The sequence below is a fragment of the Brachycentrus maculatus genome, unplaced genomic scaffold (assembly GCF_059751285.1).
Source record: "Brachycentrus maculatus isolate JH-2025_06_01 unplaced genomic scaffold, ASM5975128v1 h1tg000911l, whole genome shotgun sequence".
Taxonomy (NCBI): domain Eukaryota; kingdom Metazoa; phylum Arthropoda; class Insecta; order Trichoptera; family Brachycentridae; genus Brachycentrus; species Brachycentrus maculatus.
Window position 1 is genome coordinate 100396 of NW_028281636.1, and position 22512 is coordinate 122907.

Sequence of the window (22512 nt, forward strand, 5' to 3'; positions counted from 1 at the left end):
AGTAATTGAAGCCTCAGAAATTGCCATTTGAGAAAAGTAATGGAATTTTTTTAGTGTACACAAATCTGGATAATCTCCAATTTGGAGTTATTTGGATAAATATAAATTGGAGATAATCCAGATTTATAAACAAATATTTGGACACACTCAAAATATTGTAAACTGTAACAGTAAATTAAAATAAGCTAAAGTAAAAAAAATGATATTTTCTAGCTTTTTTCAAGTATTCATTAAGTGAATAGGAATCGGACCTCACATACAAATGAAAGAATTTCTGCTCAATAAAAAGCTTCTTTTATCTCACCAATAGATGTCTCTAGTGAAATTCTAATTAATCACGCAGAATATTTCACGCACAGAATAATTAAAAATAATAATAATAATAAATTCTTTAAAAATATCATTTTAGATTTCATAAAGAGCTTTGGGGATGTGGTGAAGAGGAGGAAGACGGTCGTATTGAATATGTATTTATTGGTCGAAAGAGGCTACACGAGGCGGTGCAGTGTAGCGATGACGTGGCTGCGTCGTAGGGGTGTTGTAGCGGCGTAGATGGACTGTCGGGCTGACCGGAGTATCTTCGTGATGTTGACGAGGGTGCTGGACTGGAGATCGTAGCTAGGTCTTGATGCGGTGTTCTCGTGACGACGTCGGTAGATGGGTGTCGACTGTATGATGGTACTGGCTACGTTCCCAGTGTAGGAGTGAGTTGTCGATCTTCGTAGTCGCGCTCCCGGTGGAGAAATGAGATGTCGATCGTCGTAGCCGCGTTCCTGGCGGAGGAATGAGATGTGGAACTTCGTAGTCGCGCTCCCGGCGGAGGAATGAGATTTTGAGGCAAGGGCTGTACCCCTTTTATATCGTTTGGGAACTCTTTGTTCCTTTGTCTCGGTTGATGATCAAAGTCCGTTGACATGTTAGTCAAAACAAATTGTAATGGGACGTGTGCAATCCATTGTTCCCGGTCACTGCCTCTTTTGTTCTGCATAGTTGCAGTGATTGCATTCTGAGAATTTACTAATGTTAGCGATTTATTGGCCGCTGCAGAGCTACACAAATTGCTTAAAGAGCTACCCCTGGCCTAGGGTAATATTAAATAAATATTAGAGTAAAATAGCGCTTATATTTATTTTGAGCACCCTGAGAACCAAACCCGGGACCTCCAGTACGATAGACATATTTTTTTTTTCTTTTTTCGATTAAAGATTCTTTGCAATAAAAAATTGCTTTATTTTTTATTCGTGACATTTTTGATTATAGCTTAGTTTGAATGGAGACCTAGAGTTGTGGCCTTAGAGATAAAAAGTAAATGAGTCATTTGATGTAATAATTCCACTTTATCTAAAAATTCCTTAAATATATAATATTGTTGACCAAAAATGATTAGCAAAGTTCATTTCTTTTCATAATTCTTCATACACTCAAAGATTATTTTTTTTTAGGAATAACCTGCAAAGCTTCTATTTTGGAAGCTTGTCTGCAGGTTAGGCAAGAGAAGGTTTATGTGAAAAATACATTACAAACACCCAGACCAATTGAAAATTAATATTTCCAGACAAATATTTCATGAATATGGGTTGGGTTGTGGTCCCGTGGTTAGTGTAGTAGAAATAGTATGAAATTTAAGTATTTTTGTAAATAATAAAAGCACAAAATTTTCTCTTTATTTAAAAAAAAAAAAATCTTGAGTTCATTTTGCAATTGGCGAGAATCAAACCCACAACACCAGTTTCGTAGTACAGCGTCTACCCAACTACGCCACATATATATATATATATATATATATATATATATATATATATATATATATATATATATATATATATATATATATATATATATATATATATATATATATATATATGTATATATATATATAAATGAAATAAAATACTTAGGTACCTACCTAAAGATTTTATTAAGTACCTACATAAAGCAGATTGTGAAAATCTACCACCAGATGTCGCCAGACGTCGCACTGAATAAACAAGAGAATCAGATAGATAGAAAAATATTCTATTGTGAACTGTCATATAATATATGTAATTTAAAAAAGATTTATTAAGATTAAACTTTTATTGTCGTTTCTTTAATTAAAAAGCAACACATAGTTTATTTTATTATTATACACCCACTTTAATTACAAAGAAGAATATTACCACGTTATATACATATACATATATACACTCGCAGAAATAGTATGAAATTGATATATTTGTGTAAATAATAAAAACACAAATATTTCTCTTTTTTTTAAATAAATAAAAAACTTTAACCCATATTGTCTTTTATTTTAATCAAATTTTAAACGGAAATTCATCACAACATCGTAATATCAATTTTTGTCAGATGCTAGTGAAAGCCCTGCAAGATTGCAATTAAAAATTGTTTACATAAAAGGAATTACCTTACAACTTCATTTCGACCGCTTACATCATCACTCAGGAATATTTACAGGGGTGTTATTGTCATGGAATCACCAATTAGTCGATTCTTTGAAATGACTTTTGTCCACCTGGCTTGTTCTAGGCGAATCACTGTGCGATAGGAATAACGGGAAGTTTCCTAAAATGGATTAACAGCTATCAATACATCATCAATTTTTATTGAGCTTTTATACTTGGCGTATGTGTGTGCATGTGTGCACGTGTGAGTGTGTATGTTTTTATTCACTATAGACATGTAATAAAAGACGAGGATTCATTTCACGACTCTATTTTATTTGCTCTAAATACAAGTAGATAGTAGTGTCGACTACACAAAGTAGAACTGCGTCACGTTGGAGCTCTGCAGCTCGATCTGCGCCATCTTGAACTGCAGCCGCTGCAGCCAGCGCAGCAGCAGGGCGAGCTGCCCCCCGGCGCCCGGCGCGCCGCCCCCCTGCCCCCCGGAACCCCCCGGCGCGCAGGGGGCCGGCGGCGGCGCAGGCGGGAAGTTGCGGCAGGTCTGCAGGCGCATCTGGAGGTGCCCCGGCAGCTGAAAACCACCCCCACATTACCCGTCGTTATTCTACACATACATTTGATCTAAAGTGCTGCATCGTAAGGGAGTTATCTTTGTGCAAAGTACTGCGTTGTGACAACAATGTCTTTCAGTGGAGTGGTTAGGACTTTGTGCCAGGTTGTGAGATAGGGTTGTTCTTTATTATAATTTTTTTTTATGTCCATCATTTGTTAGGATTGTGATAGGCGTGTATCAAGAAAAAATACATGTGTGTGTATGTATATACGTATATATATATGTGTCGTTACTTGTGAAAGGGATCCGAAATAGTGTCGATGAATAATGGTTGAGTGGAAATGCGATGACTGACCATTTTCTGTAAATGTCTTTGCACTGTTCCGTGTCTGTCTGAAGTGCTGGCCGGGGTTGTGGGCGTCTGTGTACCGGCCAACGTCGAGTCGGAATCGGATCTAACTAATTGAACTAAACACTAATCCCTTTCACTGCCTACACTGGGGTACTTCTAGAAAATTTGGTGATGGACTTAAAATCTTGTATTTATTTAGATTGGCAGTGACAGGTATATTGAAAGCTTTTAAATGTAAATTCACAGTTAAATCGGGATACAATTTTATATTGTTTCACATTTTCAATAAATTTCGCAACTTAGTCAAAAAAAAAAATTGCTTAGCTTGCTCTTGAGCAGATTTGTCAGGAAGCCTAGATGATTCTGTATCAGATCTGAGCATGCGGTGGGACAGCTTCCTACATACATTTATGAACTATAGGGGTAATTATTATCCCACGATGAGTAATTATTATATAAACAGATTGAGAAAAAAAAACTCTTTTTTATTTTTTTATATATCACGCGACTCACCTGGATGTGGTGAGAGTAGAGTACCGGGCTCCAGAGGGGCAGCAGCTTGCTCAGGGCCATGGAGTTACACTCCAGCAAGGCTTCCAGTAGGCTCAGGAAGTGTAGGTTGACAGTCTCGGCCAGCTGGAAAGAGCCGACATCAGCACACAGACCCAATCGTTCGCCATCTCGCGACAGAGGCGGAATCTACGCTCGGATAATTTCGAGGATATCTACCGAATTAATCATTCAAGTCGGCAGATTCATTCACAAAGAAATGTGAGATTATTTTCCAAATTTTCTGTACTGGGAAACGCTCGAATTTATTTAATTTAATTACACTCATTTACTCCTAATATTTAGACACGCTCACACTCTCGGATCTTTCCTACATTGCTTCTTTTCTACCTAGAAAAGTTGAAATCAAAAAATCAAATCAATTCCGCAAGATAGAAGGACTGTGAGGACCTGGCAGGAAGCAAACATCGTGACTTCACATTCGCGCCTGGACCGGGATGAGAGGAGTGGGGGAGTTGTTCCGGACGGCGCTGGACCGTGAAGCTTTAGCCATAGTGATCGCCAACGTTGGAGGGACCCAACAAGGCACTCCAAGAAGAAGAAGACAATGCTATGGTTCAATTTTGTTTTTTTAGATTGGAGTTGCATTAATTTTTTACCTTGCTTATTATGTACAAGAGGTTTATAGATCATTTATTGGATTATTGTTTATTTTAACTTTTTTTAAAAGATGTTTTATTTTTAATCTGTGTTGGGAACAGGAGGGATAATCTAGTGTGGGCCAATCAGGAACTTCTCAGCATTTGCTCATTACTGGGAGAAAACTACGTAAAAGTCCACCGACTGTCGTCAGCAGACTAACCTAACCTAACCTAACCTAACACGAAGAAGAAGTAGAGATCTGTCATCTAAAACCAGCTTTTGAAAGTAGTCAACGGCCCCATCTCTATGTTCTGAGCAGTATAAAGTGGGGACTGACCGGAGCATTTTGTCGTAACGTAACATTCGCGGCGAGCATCCGAACATCGGAAAGAGTACTCGGAAGGAGCTTAGCTCCCTGTACTGACTATACGAATGCTTGCACCACAAAATGACTCTGGTCAGTCTCCACCATAGTGTATCTGGGGAAAGATAATGCGATACATTATATTGGTCCATGCTCTCCGTGCACTGTGCAATAGTATAGGTTCTTAGTGGAGCCGGAGGGCAGACTCACCACCTTGGAGTGGGAGACCAGCTGCAGGATGCAGGGGGTGACCTTGCCCCAGAAGTCGAACAGGATGCTCATGGTGAGGTGGTAGGCCTCGGAGGAGGGCGCGTGCGCGCCGCAGCCGTGCTCCAGGTACACGGTCCACAGCTGGCACAGGATGAAGGCGTGGAACAGGGAAGACATGTGCAGCACCGAGGCCTTGGACTGCTCCGCGAAGCCCGCCATGATCACCTGTGAGAGACACCGCCGTATCTATATTTGTGACCTCACACTCCAGACGACTGCGTTCAAACGTTTAACCGCTTCTATGCCAAGAGCGAGATTTCTCGCATTCTTGGCCGTGCCCAGCAGGCCGGCCATAGAAAAATAGCGAGTTTACTCGCTATTCTTTGAGCCTCTGTATCATACATATGTCCCGTTTTTTCATTTATTTAAAATATGGAACACACAGAGACATCTATTGGGATGATTTTGTAGTACTTGACTAAACAGACAAAATTACAGGTTTCTGATATTATCGATTTTACAGAGATCCACCCACTAGCTTCGTTTGACAGACAGCAGAGTCACTAAAATACGGTTGTCAATTTTCGCGCGTATATTGCAGATATCTATCCCGCGTCAATAATTTTATTTTGATTTATTGATTTTTGTTAGTTTTTGATACTTGTGCGGAACAATTATCAATTTTTAACTTGTTTGTGTGTTTTCTGTGTTGTTTGTACATTTATTTAATGTGTTTTTCGTGTTTCAACTCTGCTCTGTGTGTTTTCTGTGTTTTTGACTTACGTAAATTATTGTGACTGCTGACAATGGAGGGTGAACCTCCATTTTTTCAACAAAAAAAAAAAAAATTAGTTTACAGTTTAAAAAAAACAATCGATCTTAATACATATGTGTCATATGTGACAAGTTGTGACAACCCTGACATTTTTTCCAAATTTTCTGAAAAATTAAAATATGTTTATCTAAGTAAAGGGAAGCAAATACATCGCACATGGAATAAATTCGGTAAGTCATTGAAATATCCTTTCAAGGTGTAATGTTTTTAATTTAAAAAAATATAATTTAAAAATTATTTATTTTGATAAAAAATTCATGGCCTGCTGTGCACAGCTACACTCCTACATACTGGCATTCAAAAAGGTTAACGATTTAGAGTGCGGAGAATCCATATACTCTGGATATACTTCATCAAAAGCGTGACCGACAATAAAATGACGATGACGTTAGTGTATTTCAACAGTCGAGCTGTGAGGTAATGTCACAGCTTACTTATTTCTAATGGTAGGGGGACTGACCGACCATTCGGTCGTAACGTAACACGTTACGATGCGAGCATTCGTATAGTCAGAACAGCGAACCGAGCGCTCCATAGTTTCGGATGCTCGCTGATGCTCACCGCGAGCGATGTTACGACGTTACATTATGACAAAATGCTCCGGTCAGTCCCCACCATAAAGTTCTGATTTATCAATTATATTTGCAAATAAATCAATTTAACTTATTTTAATATTTAGCAAAAAATATAAATACATTTTTATAATAATGTATTATTTTCGCCTTTACAATATCGGATTCTTCCTAGTGATATTTAAAGTAGTGATAGCGAAATTAAATTTTTTTTTATTTAAATATATTAAATTCCTAAATAGGAGGATGTGGCATTGATAGTGAAACTCTGAGAATGAGCCAATTTCACACGATCTTGACACATTCTTGTGAATGAAAATTGAGTTTTTCTCAAATTGCATTTATTTTTAAATATATATTTATTACATATCGCTCTCTCCTTTCAACAACGTCATATATCAAAAATTGACAATTTTCAATTGCCATGTTTTCGTAATGCCCAGAAAATGTACTATATCCCAGCAAAAGCAGCATATTTTAAACTTAATATTTACCCGCTACAGAGCAGAAAGTGTTGTTTTTGCATTTAAAAAAAAAAAGGTAGTGCTTAATTATTTTTTTAAAGATACTAAATATTTTTCAAATGGAGAAAAAACATTCAGGTTTTACCTAAAAAGATCTGTTGCACGGTAAAAAGTTCAATAAGTGGCTTGATATTTATTTTTAACCCTTTCCGGTCCATAATTATTTTTTTTAAATTCCACCAGGTCTACAATAGATTTACAGCATTACAGGGTTAAACAATACATCCATTTTTTTAAAAATAAAACTACACTTGTGTTAAAAATTTAATTTTATTTTGAATGTATACAATCTTGTCTCTTATTATTACATTTTACACTAAATACGAGTGAGAAAAAAATATGTTTGCTTGTATTTTAACACTAAACTGATGAAGAAAAATATGTAGAATGACATTCGACGTTGGACTCACCGGAATAAAGTCCATGTCGAATGGCATTCAACATAAGACCGGAAACGGTTAATACATTTTTTAGCTTTAAAAACAATCTCCTGAAAAATTTTCCTTTTTAATATACGACGTTGTTGAAAAGAGTGAGCGATATGTTTACTACAAAATGCTGTTTTATTAAAGTAGTTCGATATGTTATCCACCAATGCCAGAAAGTACTACTAAAAATGGACCATTTAAAAAAAAAGGTTGAAATATTTCGATTCTTGATTTAGGGTTTTTAAATGCCGTGTACTAGCTTTGAGAATAGGTGTCTGCGGAAAATTTTAGGCATGCGGTGCTTTGACTTTGTGAGGAATGAAGAGATAAGGCGTAGGACGCAGCAAATCTTGGTCACAACTGTCGTCAAGAAAAGGCGATTCAGTCGGCTCGGCCATGTACTCCGCATGCCTCCCGAGAGCCGCAAGCTTGCCTATTTTACAATGCACCAGGTTTGTGCCGCCCAGGACGACCACTGCTGACAATTCGTCGGCAGTTCTCGTCAAACTTCGGGACGCAGATCTGACTTGGGGGGATGCGAGGGAGCTGGCAGCCGACAGAAAAGCCTGGAGACAGTTGGTGGACTCCATATGCTCCACCTAGGGAGCGGATATGGTTTAACGCGCTAAATGCATTTCAACTTTTTGGACGATGAATTAGTACAAAATATTTGAAGACATAATTGAAAATTAAATATGCCTTTAAAGTGGATAAACTTTGACTAAAACATTAAAAAACCCTAGCATTAAAATAAATTAAGGGTAAAACTCTTTAATTTGAGGTAAAATATAAAGTGAATAGAAGATTGTGTGGTATGTGCGGACACGCACCTGTATGTGGTCGGCGATGTGGCAGCTGGCCTCCTGCGGCACGGGTTGCGCGCCCTGCGCCCCCTGCGCCCCCGGTGCGCCCGTGGCGCCCGGCGCCCCCGGCCCGCTAGCAGCCCCCGCGCCCCCGTGCAGCGCGTGGTGCGTCAGCGCGCCCACCAGCAGCCAGGACAGCATGCGGATGTGGGATACGCACTCGGTGAACTCCCGGGGCCTGGGGAATTTATTTATTTATTTAAACTTCATGTACAGAAAGGAAATGAGTACATTGGCGGGATTATTGCTAAAAAGCAATATCTTCCGACCAACCAAAAACAGACTAGTGATATTGGTCAAAAGTTTTATACCATATATCGCTCACTCCTTTCAACAACGTCACATATCAAAAAACTTGATTTTACAGGAGATCGTTTTTAAAGTTTAAGAATATAAGGAAATGTTTAAAAATTAATATCAAGCCACTTATTAAACTTTTTACTGTGCAACAGATCTTTTTAGGTAAAACCTGAAGGTTTTTTCTCCATTTGAAAAATGTATTGGATATTTAAAAAAAAAAAAAACAATACCTTTTCTTCAAAATGCAAAAACAACACTTTCTGCCCTGTAGCGGGCAAATGTTAAGTTAAAAATATACCGCTTTTGCTGGGATGTAGTACATTTTTTGGGCATTCCGAAAACATGCACAACTGAAAATTGACGATTTTTGATATATGACGTTGTTGAAAGGAGTGAGCAATATAGCTGTTTGCAATCAGAGGGTAGATAGTACTGAACATTTAAAATGGTTAAGCCTTGTAGCACATCCGGGTATTTGTCTTATGTTAATTGAATATAGTTTGGTTTACCCCTGCTGCAGGGCGGAGGGCGCGTTGTAGAGCCACGGCATGTAGCGCGCGATGGCTCGGTTGTCCCGGTTGTTGCCGCGGGTGATCTCCAGTGCCACAAACTGCGCCATGCCGCTCTTCAGGACCCCGCCCAGGGTGTCCTCGTTCAGGCCCACCGAGGACCCCTTGCTGTAGCTCTGCAAACCCCAAACTTCATCTCTAACAAACTCTCTGGACCCTAAATTCCAACCTCAATTTCTCCGGACCTTTTTATCAATACTGATGCACTGCCAACACTGGCATCGTGATAATTTTTTGGTTAACACATTTCGGACAGCTGTTTTTTAGGCCTGCGGACCGCTGGCGAAGGAATTCGATAATTGTGTACATATAGTTTAGACCTAAACAATGCCGAAATGCGAATGCTTAGATGGTCAGCGGGAGTGTCCCTTTGAGACAAAATAAAGAGTTGGGTAATATATCCAAAATTAAACAAGGTTTATTGAATTTGAATTCCACATTTATTCATGTATATGTTAATACGTGATGCGTTTCGTCGTATTAAGACATTATCAAACACCCATATTAGCCAAAAATTCAATATGGAATTCTACCAACTGTCTGCAGTTACAATAAATAAAATGAAGAGTTCAATTGAGATGGTATGGGCGTAAAGGACGTAGGGAACCCGAGCATGTCGTAAACCAGGCAATAGAAATGGATCTTCCTCGAAAGATATCTAGAGGAAGAACAAAAAAATTCATAAATGCTGCAAAGAGAAAACATGGTTCGACGACATGGCCTAGGTGACAGTTTCCATGACAGAAGGACCTACAACCTAAGGACGAGAAGAACTGACCCCAGCAGTCTACAAAGACGATAGGTCGGGATGTAGCCAGGAAGAAGAAGAAGAAATTTAGACCTTAACAAAGAGATTGGTACATAATATTCATGTAAAAAACAATGGACAGGACTTTGAAATGAGGCCGGCGCAGAAGGTAAAATATCCTTGCCGTCTTCTTCGTCTTAAGCATCAATCGACCAGACGGGTAGAAATACCTTTCCCGTTCTAGGTGTGTTAATTAGAGTTTGGTGGGTTGCGGCGCATCCTCACCTTGATCTTGGTGAGAGTGTGGAAGTCTGCCAGGAAGTCCAGCACGTCCCCGATGTACTGGCGCATGCAGTCCGAGGCTCCCGTGCTGTACTCCCGGTTGTAGGGGCCGTTCACCTTCAGGCAGTCCTCCAGGGCAGACGTGAGGGGCAACGAGCCGCCCGCATCTTCAAACAAATACTTTATCTTCAACACCAAACTGTCAAGCGTTACTTTATCTCCAACTACCAAACTGTCAAGCGTTACTTTATCTCCAACTACCAAACTGTCAAGCGTGACTTTATATCTAACTACCAAACTCTCAAGACTATCTGGAAGTGCATTGATGGATGACTATACCCTGGAGCACAAAGCTGATGAGCATGAGAAAGTTCTCGTCAGGAATGGTCGTCTTGAACTTGAGGGCTTGCACCAGCTCGTAGGTGATCATGCGGCACATCATGAGCTTGTCTCTCTCCTTGGAGAAGCTGCGGTTACACAGGAAGCTCAGCTCCAGCAAGTATTTGTACTGCATCACGTGCTTCTGGATGGCGTAACTGACTATCTTGGAGAATGGATCAAGCAAGCCCTGGAAAAACACACAAATTTAGATATTTTTTTATAAAAACTAACCATCACACCGCTGGCAGAGAGAATAGAATGCCACACCACTCTGTCTTTGTGCAAACATTCTTCGCCTCTTCCATGTTCATGCATCTTACTAAGCATTTTACTAAAAATTACTGCGTGCAACGGAAAATTGTGAATATTCCTTAATGTTGCTTTTATAGGCCATAGCTCTGTTGACCGTAATATTAGATCTGGTTTCTGAGAGTACAGCTATTATCCTTGGCTCCGCCCGACTGAGTTTCTCCAGGGTATGCTCCTCATATGCTCCTCACCTGCTGATTCATCACACAACACACTTCATTCATTTTTCCATCCATACGTCCTCTTATATTCACGCCGCAATCCTACATTCATGCGCTATCCTCTTCTTTGCGCCAACTGGGTTGCCATTGACAGACATTTTCCCGCATTCGTTCACTAACCTACTTTGTTCGGTGGTCAATGGGCGACTCCACAATTTTACACTATTACTTCTTTAACTGTCCGTTCCGAAGGGGGTATCAATTTCTTTACTAGCGCTGTATCTATCTCCACAGATTAGTCATCGGTGGTACATCGTCAAATTTGCACGCGTGTGCATCGTGTTCCCGATACGCAAGCGTTATTTGACAAATACAGAGTGTTTTTTCTCGTTTCTAATAAGAATTATAATCAATTGCATTTTTACATTTATTTAATGAATATGTATCTGCCTTTTTACACTGTAATTAAATTGTCATAATTTTAATATTTACTTTACCCTAACAATGAGTGGAAAACAACTGACAGATGATGTGATTGAGCAACTTCTGAGCAATACGGACATTGATGTATCTTTAAGTGATGATGAAAGTGATTAAGGGTTAGAAAATAAAGATGATGCTTCCGACGCAGATAACTATTTAATCGAAGAACTTGATGATTTTTACTCTAACAGCATGGAGTCGTAGATATGGAAGACAACAGTAGAAATGAAGAAGAAAATTTGTTCACTTCCAAATCAGGCTACAGATGGACAAATATTCCCAAACCCAAGTTTCACTGTACAAACTGTTCATACAACGTAATGTCATTTTTGTATTGTTTCTCTCTGTCTGAATTTTTTTAACATTCTTTTTTTTTCACCAAAATATAACGACAAATTAAAAACCCGCAGTGTAGTATGCTTCTCTCTCTCTCTCTCTCTTCTCACCCCCTCTCGCACGCATCGTTTCCGGCCGAAGCGCGACTAGTGGCCAGTGATGTTTGAACTTCGGGTGGAATTGAATGTCATTTCCGCAGAGAACTTCTTCGCAGCTATGTTTTTTTTGAAAATTATTATGTTTATTGCAGAAAATTCAAATTATAATGAAAAAAATAGAATTACAATAGCATGATAAACATTTTGACATAAGTCGAATTTGTAAAAAAACTGTATTTATAGCATTTTACTTGGGGTATTGCCAGTACCCCCTTCGGAACCCGCGGATTGTTTCCTTTTTATTCCAGACCGGAAAGGTTTAAAGAAATGAACACATTGTTTACGGGAAACGCTTAAAAGCGCCTTTTACACACTGCTGGTTAAACGTCGTATCGCCATCGCCAAAAGTGCCATGTCTAAGCTAGACAAAATCTGGAAAGACCGGGGTGTGAGTAACAACACCAAGATGAAGCTTGTCAGGAGCTTGGTCCACTCCATTTTTTCTCTATGCTGCTGAAACATGGACTACAAAAGCAACAGAAAGGAGAAAAATTGATGCCTTCGAAATGTGGTGTTGGAGGCGCATGCTCCGAATTCCATGGACAACTAGACGCACCAATGAGTCCATTCGCCAGGAACTACGCTTGGATGGCTTGACTCTGGCCAATGTCTGTACCCGACGGATTCTCCAGTTCTTTGGTCACGTTGTGCGCGGCAACGAGTATAGCCTGGAACAACTAGTTGTGATCGGTAGCCTGGAGGGAAAGAGAGGGAGAGGAAGATCCCACACGATGGACCGATCAAATTAAGGCAGCAGCAGGCACCTCTGTAGTTGGAGCGCTATGTGCAGCACAGTCAAGGGATAACTGGAGAAGAGTCATTGCTTCTGCAAGGCGAGCAATGAGGAATAAGACGGAGAAGAAGAGGTAGAATGCAGGAGACGCTTACAAGCGTTCTATTTGCTTACTTTTGCGCGCGAGATCCCAAAAAACATTGTACAGGTCAAAATTGGATGTTGCGGTTACTTGTGATTAGTATACTGAGGGTCGAGCGGCAGACTGTCCGAGTATAATTAGGGTTGACGTTGATGAAAAAACCCCTCAACAACAATGTGTTCTAAGGCCTAGTTTTTTATTATTTGCTCTACATTAGATCCGCCTTTTCTTTGGCCGGCTTATAACTACTTTGCTATTGTGTTCTTAGAACTTGACAAATGAGACGATTCAGCAGGGTGTTGCTCGAAATCATTAAGACTCTCTTGTCTTGCTGGACATACTGAAAACAGTATATAACAGTATACAACAAGTATTCTGTGTACTATGCGAACGTGTGCGGAAGGGGTCTGACCTTGAACTGGCTGATGGCCGGCACCTTGAGGATGGAGACCATGATGCGCAGCAGCGGCGCCACGTCGTCCAGCAGCGGCAGTACGAGTAGCAGGCGCCGGAAGAGCGCGTCCAGCTGCTGCAGCAGCGCGCCCGAGGCGGCGCCGGGCCCCAGCGCCTCCAGGGGCAGGCAGTCCATGTAGCAGGCCATGTTGTGCACCAGCACGCCCAGCTGCGCCGTGGGCAGCGTCTTGCGCGAGTTCAGGAACTCCGTCAGCAGCTGCAGCGGCCCCGTCGGGTTCAGCTCGTTGAAGTCCATCAGCGCCTGCGCTATGCTCTTGAAGAACACCATCTTCTGCTTCTCTGCAAACACGTCACCCACCTTCTTTCCGACAACTTTCCAACCGCATTTTACAAATAAATGGTGCTTAAAACTACCGCAAGCAACGCTGATATGTATTTTGTACACCATATGAAAATTAGATTAAACTGAAAAATGAGAATATTCCTAAATGTTGTTTTTATTGACCATAGTTGAAGTTGAAATCTAACAATTTTGTACTGTTACCTCTGGTAAGCTTCTGAGAGTACAGGTATCCTTGGCTCTACCAGACCGAATGTCTCCAGGGTGTGCTTGACTACAATATTTTAGAGACTAGAAGGAATGTGCATTTTTATCAATTGCGCGGTATGATCGATAATCTTTAAATTATTCGGAGCATTAGTCTGTGTGTTCCCGAAAGTTACCTAAGACAGCGTCGGCATAGATTGTTTCACATTCCTATATTCAGGACCAACCTGCCGATAGTTATACCTGTGGCAAGAGGTACCGCTATGCTGAATAATATCACTCCGGATATTGATCTGTTTCATGTGTCTGAGGGTGTATTCTGAAGCGGGATTCTTCTACATCTTAAACAAGAGTGTTCTTGTTTACTTCATAATTTTTGTGTTAATATATACGCATCAAATTTTAGTTTGTGATATGTTAATTTTTACAAAATAAAATTGAATTGAATTAAAAACGAGAATAAAAATACATCGCAAGCAGTTGCAACGGTTGGTGTAGCAACACGACTGTGGCGGAAGACGACCTCCATGCTATAGGGTTTTCCAATAAGAGGTTTCATTTTGAATAGCCCGCTATCTGGGCAGCTGTCACTATTGAAGCTGTCATCTTTTGACAAAAAAAACTATGCGATTAATAAAAATGCAACGATACACGCTTCAACAACGCATTGAAATTGTAAAAATTCACTACAGAAATGGTGAAAATTTCACAGTTCGCGAAACTAAAGCGCTTTTTGGTCATCGTGAAGCGCCTTCTCGGCCAGCAATAGTAAAACTTGTTAAAAAAAATTGAGCTGTTGTGACAACTTGGTGATGTGAAGAATCGTTTGGTGCGGTTTTTGGGCTGGCGGTGTGATTGGACCTTACTTATTCGAAAATGAAGCTGGTGCAACTGTTACGGTGAATGGATTGCGCTATCGAGCTATGATTAATGATTTTTTATGGCCGGAATCGGAAGATATTGATGTGAACGACGTTTGTTTTCAACAAGACGGCGCCACGTGCCACACAAGCAACGAAACAATTTTCAAAATGCAAAATTTCCTGGCCGTGTTATTTCTCGAAGAGGTGATCACAGTTGGCCCCCGAGATTTTGAGATTAAAACCTTGAGACTTATTTCCTTGGGGCCACGTGAAAGATAAGGTCTATGCCAATGCTCTACAATCGATTAAAGACCTTAAAGATGGAATTCGTGAAGTTATCGAGGACATACAGCCGCAAATGTGCGAATTGGTCATGGAAAATTTCATGAAAAGGATATGGTGCTGCAGCCGTACAGTGGCGGCCATTTGGCTGATATCGTTTTCCATTGTTTTTTTGCATACTTTTCTCTTAATAATGCAATAAATATTCATTAATTTATCTTAAAATATACCAGTTTTTTTAAAATACCAAAATGAAATCTCTTATTGGATAACCCTATACCAAAAAGAGAGTGGCAGAAACAGTATCGAACCGTGTGCGCGTGTACGCAAAGCATGGCACTCACGCACACACTGGGAAATGTTTGTGTATTGGTGATTTTATCCCCAATTTTTCCACAAATTATTTATTTCCGTGACTACAAACGAATAACTTTATATCAATACTTTTATGTAACACATAATTTATTTACAACATTTTGAGTGTGTCCAAATACTTGTTCACAAAATCTGGATTATCTCCAATTACAGGAGTTATTTTCATATTATTTTTTGACATCTTATCAAAGATGAAGAAGAATATGGAAGTCTGGGCATTTACGGGGCTTACGACCGTCATAGGCTGGTTTGAGTGATCACTTTACACACGTGTAACATTCACCAATTCTACCCATTATTGACAACCACACTACTCAAATTCTTGGAAGTTCTATATATATGAACCAATTTAGAAACCTTGTTCATGAATCACTAAAACTTCACTAGAGACATCTATTGGTGAGATGTAAAGAAGCTTTTTACTAAGCATAATAATTTATTATTTTTTTTTTTTTTTAAAAATGGGAGATATTTGTGTTTTTATTATTTACGAAAATACTTCAATTTCATACTATTTCTGTGAGCCTAAGGGGCTCATTATTAGAAATAGGTATCAAATTGTGGTAGAGTGGGTTCTGACCGAGAAACTCTGACTCGAGAATCCGCGACACTAACCACGGGACAACAACCCGACAATTATACTACGGAGGAATACAAAATTCAGAACCCTTTATATTTTATATTGATATCCTCATTTATAAAGTGGATTAGTAGTAAATACATATTATCGGGAGGGAAAAGAAATTAAGCCAATTATTCAATACTTACTCACCTAAATTATCCAATTATGAAAAGTTTATTTATAAAATATTGCATTCTTACGACCTACGAACCCCGGCTAATAAATAGCTCAAACTGATTTTACCGTATTTTGAGTGTGTCCAAATACTTGTTCACAAAATCTGGATTATCTCCAATTACAGGAGTTATTTTTTTAATATTTATATATTATTTGAAAAAATAATATGAAAACAACTCCTGTAATTGGAGATAATCCAGATTTTGTGAACAAGTATTTGGACACACTCAAAATGTTGTATCTGGTCAAGTTTTTTTTTTTTTTTTTAACCCTTATCCGCACCCCAATGGTGCATAGGGCACTGTGTCATATAAACGCAGTGTTATCATGATCGTTTTACTTATGAAGGAAAGGTGATCAGCCCTCCGCTTCAGGTACCAGTCCATGGTAATATTGAATAAATATTACAGTGAAAAAATCACTTATATTTATTTTTACCCCCCTTGGGAATCGAACCCGGGACCTCCAGAACGGTAGCCGAGCGTGCTGACCATTACACTACGGAGGCGGACAAAACTGGTCAAGTTTAAATAATAAAAATGAAAATGGTATTTTTTGGCGTTTCTCATGTGTGTGATTATAATCCAGGATTCGGATCTCACATACTAATATAAGAGTTTCTGCTCAATAAAAAGCTTCTTTACATCTCACCAAAAGATGTCTCTAGTGAAGTTCTAGTGATTCAAGAACAAGGTTTCTAAATTGGTTCATATATACAGAACTTCCAAGAATTTGAGTAGTGTGGTTGTCAATAATGGGTAGAATTGGTGAATGTTACACATGTGTAAAGTGATCACTTAAACCAGCCTATGACGGTCGTCAGCCCCGTAAATGCCCAGACTTCCATATTCTTGTGCATCTTTGATGAGATGTCAGAAAATAATATGATTTTACCGTAGTAACGGCGGTAGTAGTAGATTATAATGGAGTTACGGGCTAGAAATACTAGATGAAAAACCAGCGTGTTTCAATGAAATGAGTATTCAATGAAAAAGTAAAATAAAGAATAATAAAAACTGCCACTGGTAAACGACTGTTTTCTTCAGAGAATTTTTGCCAAAACACTTTTCTGGATTTTCCAATGTTGTCGCACCACTGAAACCGTTTTTAACGCAAAATTTAATACAAACTTGTTGTTGCAAATTCCATTCCATTTGTTAAATTGTGAAAAATCGAAAACACTCACAATCGCAGATGTACTCAATACGGCGTCACTTTTACAAATGTCAAGCTATCAAGCTGAAAATTTCACAGAATGTCAATGACAGATGTGGCAACCTAAGTAAAAAAAGAAAACTCAAATCGGGTGACTGAGAGCGCCACACGGAATTATTCTGTGAATTTTTTGATCAAGGTGGTATTATCTTTAGCTATTCTGCTAACCTTACTCGAGCTAGAAGGATATTAGGTTAGGTTAGGTTAGGTTAGGTTAGGATAATAGGTTAGGTTAGGTAAGTTAGGTTAGGGCTAGAAGGATATTAGGTTAGGTAAGGGCTAGAAGGATATAAGGTTAGGTTAGGTTAGGGCTAAGTTGGAGCTAGAAGGACATCAGGTTAGGTCAGGTGGCGCACCTGGAGCTTGGGTCTGGAAGATCTGCACGAAGACGGCGTTGGGGGCGAGCTGATGCAGCACGCAGCGCAGGAACTGGTGCGCCACACTCACGGCGCCCCCGGGCAGGTGCACGTTGGCCTCGCTCTGCCACGGGTACATGGGCAGCTGGGCGATCCTGCACCCAGAGTTGCGTGTCACTAGTGCTGGCGGTGCAGTGTGGGATATGCATACGCAAACACAAGACGTTACTTGTGTTTGCAATTCCATTTCCACTAAAGGAATTATAGCCTTACTAACTTGTAGAGCTAGATCCGGTACCGTTCCGCGTCTGGCGGCACGTTGTTCCTCGGCTCTCAGCAGTGAGATTGATTGAGCGGACTTTGTATTTGTTACTTCTAAATGATGATGTTTGATCTAAAGTAATGCATCATAAGGGTGTTATCTTTGTGTAAGGTATTGCATTGTGGTGTGTTGTTGTTGCACATGTGTTGTGTCGTGGTTATGACTTTGTGCCAGGTTGTGAGATAGGGTTGTTTTTTTTCTGTCCATCATTTGCGAGGATTGTGATAAGCTTGAGTCAAGTAAAAAATTATATATATATATATTGTTACTTGTGAAAGGGATCCGTAATAGTGTCAATGAATAATGGTTGAGTGGGAAATGCGATGACTAAGTATTTTCTGTAAATGTCTTTGCACTGTTCCGTGTCTGTCTGCTGTGCTGGCCGGGGTTTGGAGGCATCTTGTAGCGGCCAACGTCGGGTAGGAATCGGATCTAGCTGACTAACTGATCTAACTAAATACTGATCCCTTTCACTGCCCACACCGGGGTACTTCTAGAAAATTAGGTGGTGGATTTACAAACTTGTATTTATTTAGATTGGCAGTGACATGACAGGGATATTGTAAGCTTTTAAATGTTTATTCACAGTAAAATCAGAATACAATTTTGTTTCACATTTTATATAAATTTCGAAACGTAGTTGATAAAACAAAAATAAAATATTGCTTCGCAAGTGAAGGTCTGTCAGGAAGCCTGGATGCTTCTGTATCGGATCTGGGAATGGGGTGGGACAGCTTTCAATACCCCATGATCATTTTCCTAATTGCTTTGCAAGAGAAGGTCTGTCAGGAAGCCTGGATGCTTCTGTATCGGATCTGGGAATGGGATGGGACAGCTTTCAATGTGCGCTCACTTGGACACTTGGGTGAGGATCTCGGGCAGCAGGGGCGCGGCGGCCGCCGGCTCCCGGTGCACGAAGGTGGCCAGCACGATGATGCACAGCCCCAGCTCCTCGTCGCTGTACTCCTCCATCACCGTGCCGCACTCGGCGCCTGCAACGGGACCGCCACTGTACCTCGCCGCAGATCGCTCCGGTATTTCAGATCTCGTGACCTAAATTGATCGCGCTCTCCGGAGGGATCGGCAGAGATAATAGAATGTCTTTGCAAACAATTGCCTCTTCCACATCCGCACTCTTGCATCTCCTTATACTCGTACATCATACTACCAGGGATTTTTTTTCCATGTAACGCGATGCACGGCATTCCGCCACTTTTTTTCACAGATATATATATATACATATTTTCAAAACCAATTAGATGAAACAGTGTTTTTGCTTACGTAATTACAATCTGTATTTATAACTAACCATCACCCGCAGGGGCGGGGAAGCGGCGTGATGGTTACCTTCCCCTGGAGGGAGAGAGAATCGAACGCCACACCACTCTGTCTTTGCAAACATTCTTCGCCTCCTCCACATTCATGCATCTCCACATTCATGCATCTCCTCATAAATACCCGACGATTATTACAACTCCTGACCCGGCCGCTTTCATATATTTGACATACCTGATTGTGCCAAGTTTTTCTCGGACTCTTCTGCTTCTTTTTCCAACTACATTCGACTCATAAATTTTTTAACCATTTTTTCCTCACTCATATGTTCCACATGTCCAAACCATCTCAACACACCTTTCTTAATTTTATCGATAATGCTTTAGCTTAGCCTTGCATTCTTTCCTTATTTCATCATTCAAACATCTATCAAACATCGTTTTGCCACACATTAGTCTGAGGGATCGCATTTATATAATCCGTCAAAATCATAAAATGTGTTATTGTAATGAATATTTAAATGATAATTGAATTTAAATAATTAGTGAGTTCTTTGAGTTTATATGTCCTGCATACTACTCACCCTTGTCCACACCCAATGGTGCATAGGGCACTATATCATATATTGATGCATTGTAGCATTGATGCGCAGGAGTGATCACCACTCCTGCGCTTCAGGGACCAGTTAAAAGTAAGTAAATAGAGTGTAAAAAACAGTTATTTTCAGTCCCTCTGGGAATCGAACCCGGGACCTCAAGGACGTTTGCTAAGCACACTAACCATTACACCACTGAGGCGGACAAATACATACCTGCCGATTATTCTGATTCCTGATCTGTTTGAGTATTCTAAATAATTGAAAATTATTTCCTTATAATCACCATCGTAACATCTATAATATATTGCCATATTGGGCGCTGTTGATGAGTAAAGCATACTGACATCTCTCCACGGAGCAGTCGTCGCCGATGCGGCGCGCGGACTGGCGGATGTCGGGCTGCGCGTGGCACGCCCTCTGCGCCGCCGCGTCCAGCGGGCGCGCGCCCGGCGCCCCCTGCCACGCCGCCCCGCTCGGCGCGCCCGCGGACACGCGGCTGCGGTGGCGCTGCCACATGTTGCCGTCCTCCCGGTACGGCCCTGCCATCAACCACATTTCACATTTAATTCATTTTTCATCGAAAGACCACAAAACTAGAGGAGGACCAAAAAATTCATGGATCCTGCAGAAAGATAACACGATTCGAAGGCATGGCCTAGGTCAGTGTTCCGCAAACTTTCAAGATCAAGATAACCCTGGTGCAGTGCCCTATGCACCATTAGGTGCGAATAAGGGTTAGAAGAACAATAGCCTTACAAGAAAAGGAAAAATGAAGTATTATGGTGATAAAAAATGAACTACAAATTTATGGACTTTTATATTTTTTTATATTTCCGTGATAACAACGCATTCAAAACGATTATTTGTAGAAACTATTTTGGCGGTAAAAAATTAAATTAATAGCATAATTTTTAAAAATAGAAATATTTTGGTGATAAAAATGCACTTAAAAATCACAATTTGTGGAAACCAAAAGTTTAATGTTTCCACAAATAATAGTTTTTGAGGGAATTTTTATCGCGAAAATAGTGGACGTTGAATACTCTATACCAGTGTTCCGCAAACTTTTTCTTTTCAATTTTCTAATATTTCCTGTACACCTACCAATTAAGAAACTTCAGAGGCGCATATTTACCATATTATGGTAACATATTTAACATTTTATGTTTAATGCCAAATGTGAGCCTACTCAACTGAGCACAGGCAATTAAAATTTAGAGCAATTGTGTTATTGTCACAAAAGTAGACTTTTTCCGCGGCACACCAACTAATCACCACGGTACACCGGTGTGTCGCGGCACACACGCACAGGAACAATGCACTAGAGCATGGGTCGGCAACCTGCGGCCCGCGAGACATCTTGGTGCGGCCCGCGAGATTCTCGCCGCAACGCACATGACGGACGATATTATACACAATCGAGTGAAAGGAAGCGAGAAAGGGAGCGAAGGGAATCTCATTGATTTTATTAAATACAATAAATGTCGTTAAAATATACACTTAGCGTTTTATTTTTAAAATTAAAATATTTGTACATAAATATTGTACGTATACCTACTGCAAGTGCGGCCCGCACTGATCCCCATGAAAAATATTTGGCCCTTTTACAACAAAAGGTTGCCGACCCATGCACTAGAGGATCGATAGGATGAATGCTGGCGACAATAAAACATCGCAAATCATGACAACAAAAATAAAAACATAGCAACACCGATATATTACACGTATAAGTCAAAGGTTACCTCGATTAGATCTTCGAGATGTGTTGGCATCCATCTTGTATTTGGGACTACTTTCCACCGATGACGAAGAACATTCAGAGGTTGATTCCGAATACTGTCTTGATCTGTTAGTTTTCTGTTTTTGACTGTGTCTTTTGCTCTTAGTTTTTAGGTTTTCTTTAATACCTTTCAGAATTATGAGTTTCTTTTTAACAGGGTCAATATCTTAGATTTCCTAGGTACTGCCCTAGGTAAAGCTACCCGTGACAGAAGGACCTACAACCTGAGGATGAGGAGAGCTGACCCCAGCGGTCTACAAAGACGATAAGTCGGGATATAGCCAGCAAGAAGAAGATTCATTTTTCATCCTACACATAATTACAAATTACGATGATGTGCCCTCACCGTGCCGACAGTACATCTTACCATACTTATACAAAAAGTAAATTATTTACGACATGCAATCAAATAAGATTTTATGGTATAAATAAAGTCTGGGCATGACCATACTCTCCTTCATCTTCCATGCTAAACATTAGACGAAGACTATATGTTAGACATTAATTACCTAAGTTTGTTTCGATTTTAAATTTTGCTTAAATTATTTATTAAAAAAAAAAACAGATCTAAGTACCTTCTTCTTTTAAACATACATAAATATAACTCATATAGAACATATTTGCTAACTTTTTTCATTTTCATCGTTTTGATTTTTTGTTTTCTGTAAAAATCAAATATTTGTAGTTTATATTAGTACTTTTAATCTAATTTTATTTCTGATAATATCTATTGTATTCTTGACAGTGCCCTTTATTATAACCTAAATATAATGTATACCCACACACAGGCCATACCTTTGTGGGATCTTTTTTTGTATTAACATTT

General features: G+C 39.8%; 1 protein-coding gene across 1 annotated transcript in view; it reads right to left on the reverse strand.

The window, feature by feature from the left end:
• Nucleotides 1–2737: 2737 nt before the first annotated feature.
• Nucleotides 2738–22512, reverse strand: part of LOC148299879 (protein unc-79 homolog) — a 58953-nt gene continuing 39178 nt past the window's right edge. The window contains exons 21-31 of the mRNA XM_088275542.1: nucleotides 20251–20445; nucleotides 18887–19025; nucleotides 17712–17866; nucleotides 13273–13613; nucleotides 10497–10725; nucleotides 10161–10324; nucleotides 9068–9243; nucleotides 8226–8436; nucleotides 5037–5261; nucleotides 3824–3946; nucleotides 2738–2976 (exon numbers count right to left, since the gene is read on the reverse strand). Coding sequence (XP_088131668.1) covers nucleotides 2755–2976; nucleotides 3824–3946; nucleotides 5037–5261; nucleotides 8226–8436; nucleotides 9068–9243; nucleotides 10161–10324; nucleotides 10497–10725; nucleotides 13273–13613; nucleotides 17712–17866; nucleotides 18887–19025; nucleotides 20251–20445 — 2180 coding nt within the window. The 3' untranslated portion in view covers nucleotides 2738–2754. The remainder of the gene's footprint in view (nucleotides 2977–3823; nucleotides 3947–5036; nucleotides 5262–8225; nucleotides 8437–9067; nucleotides 9244–10160; nucleotides 10325–10496; nucleotides 10726–13272; nucleotides 13614–17711; nucleotides 17867–18886; nucleotides 19026–20250; nucleotides 20446–22512) is intronic.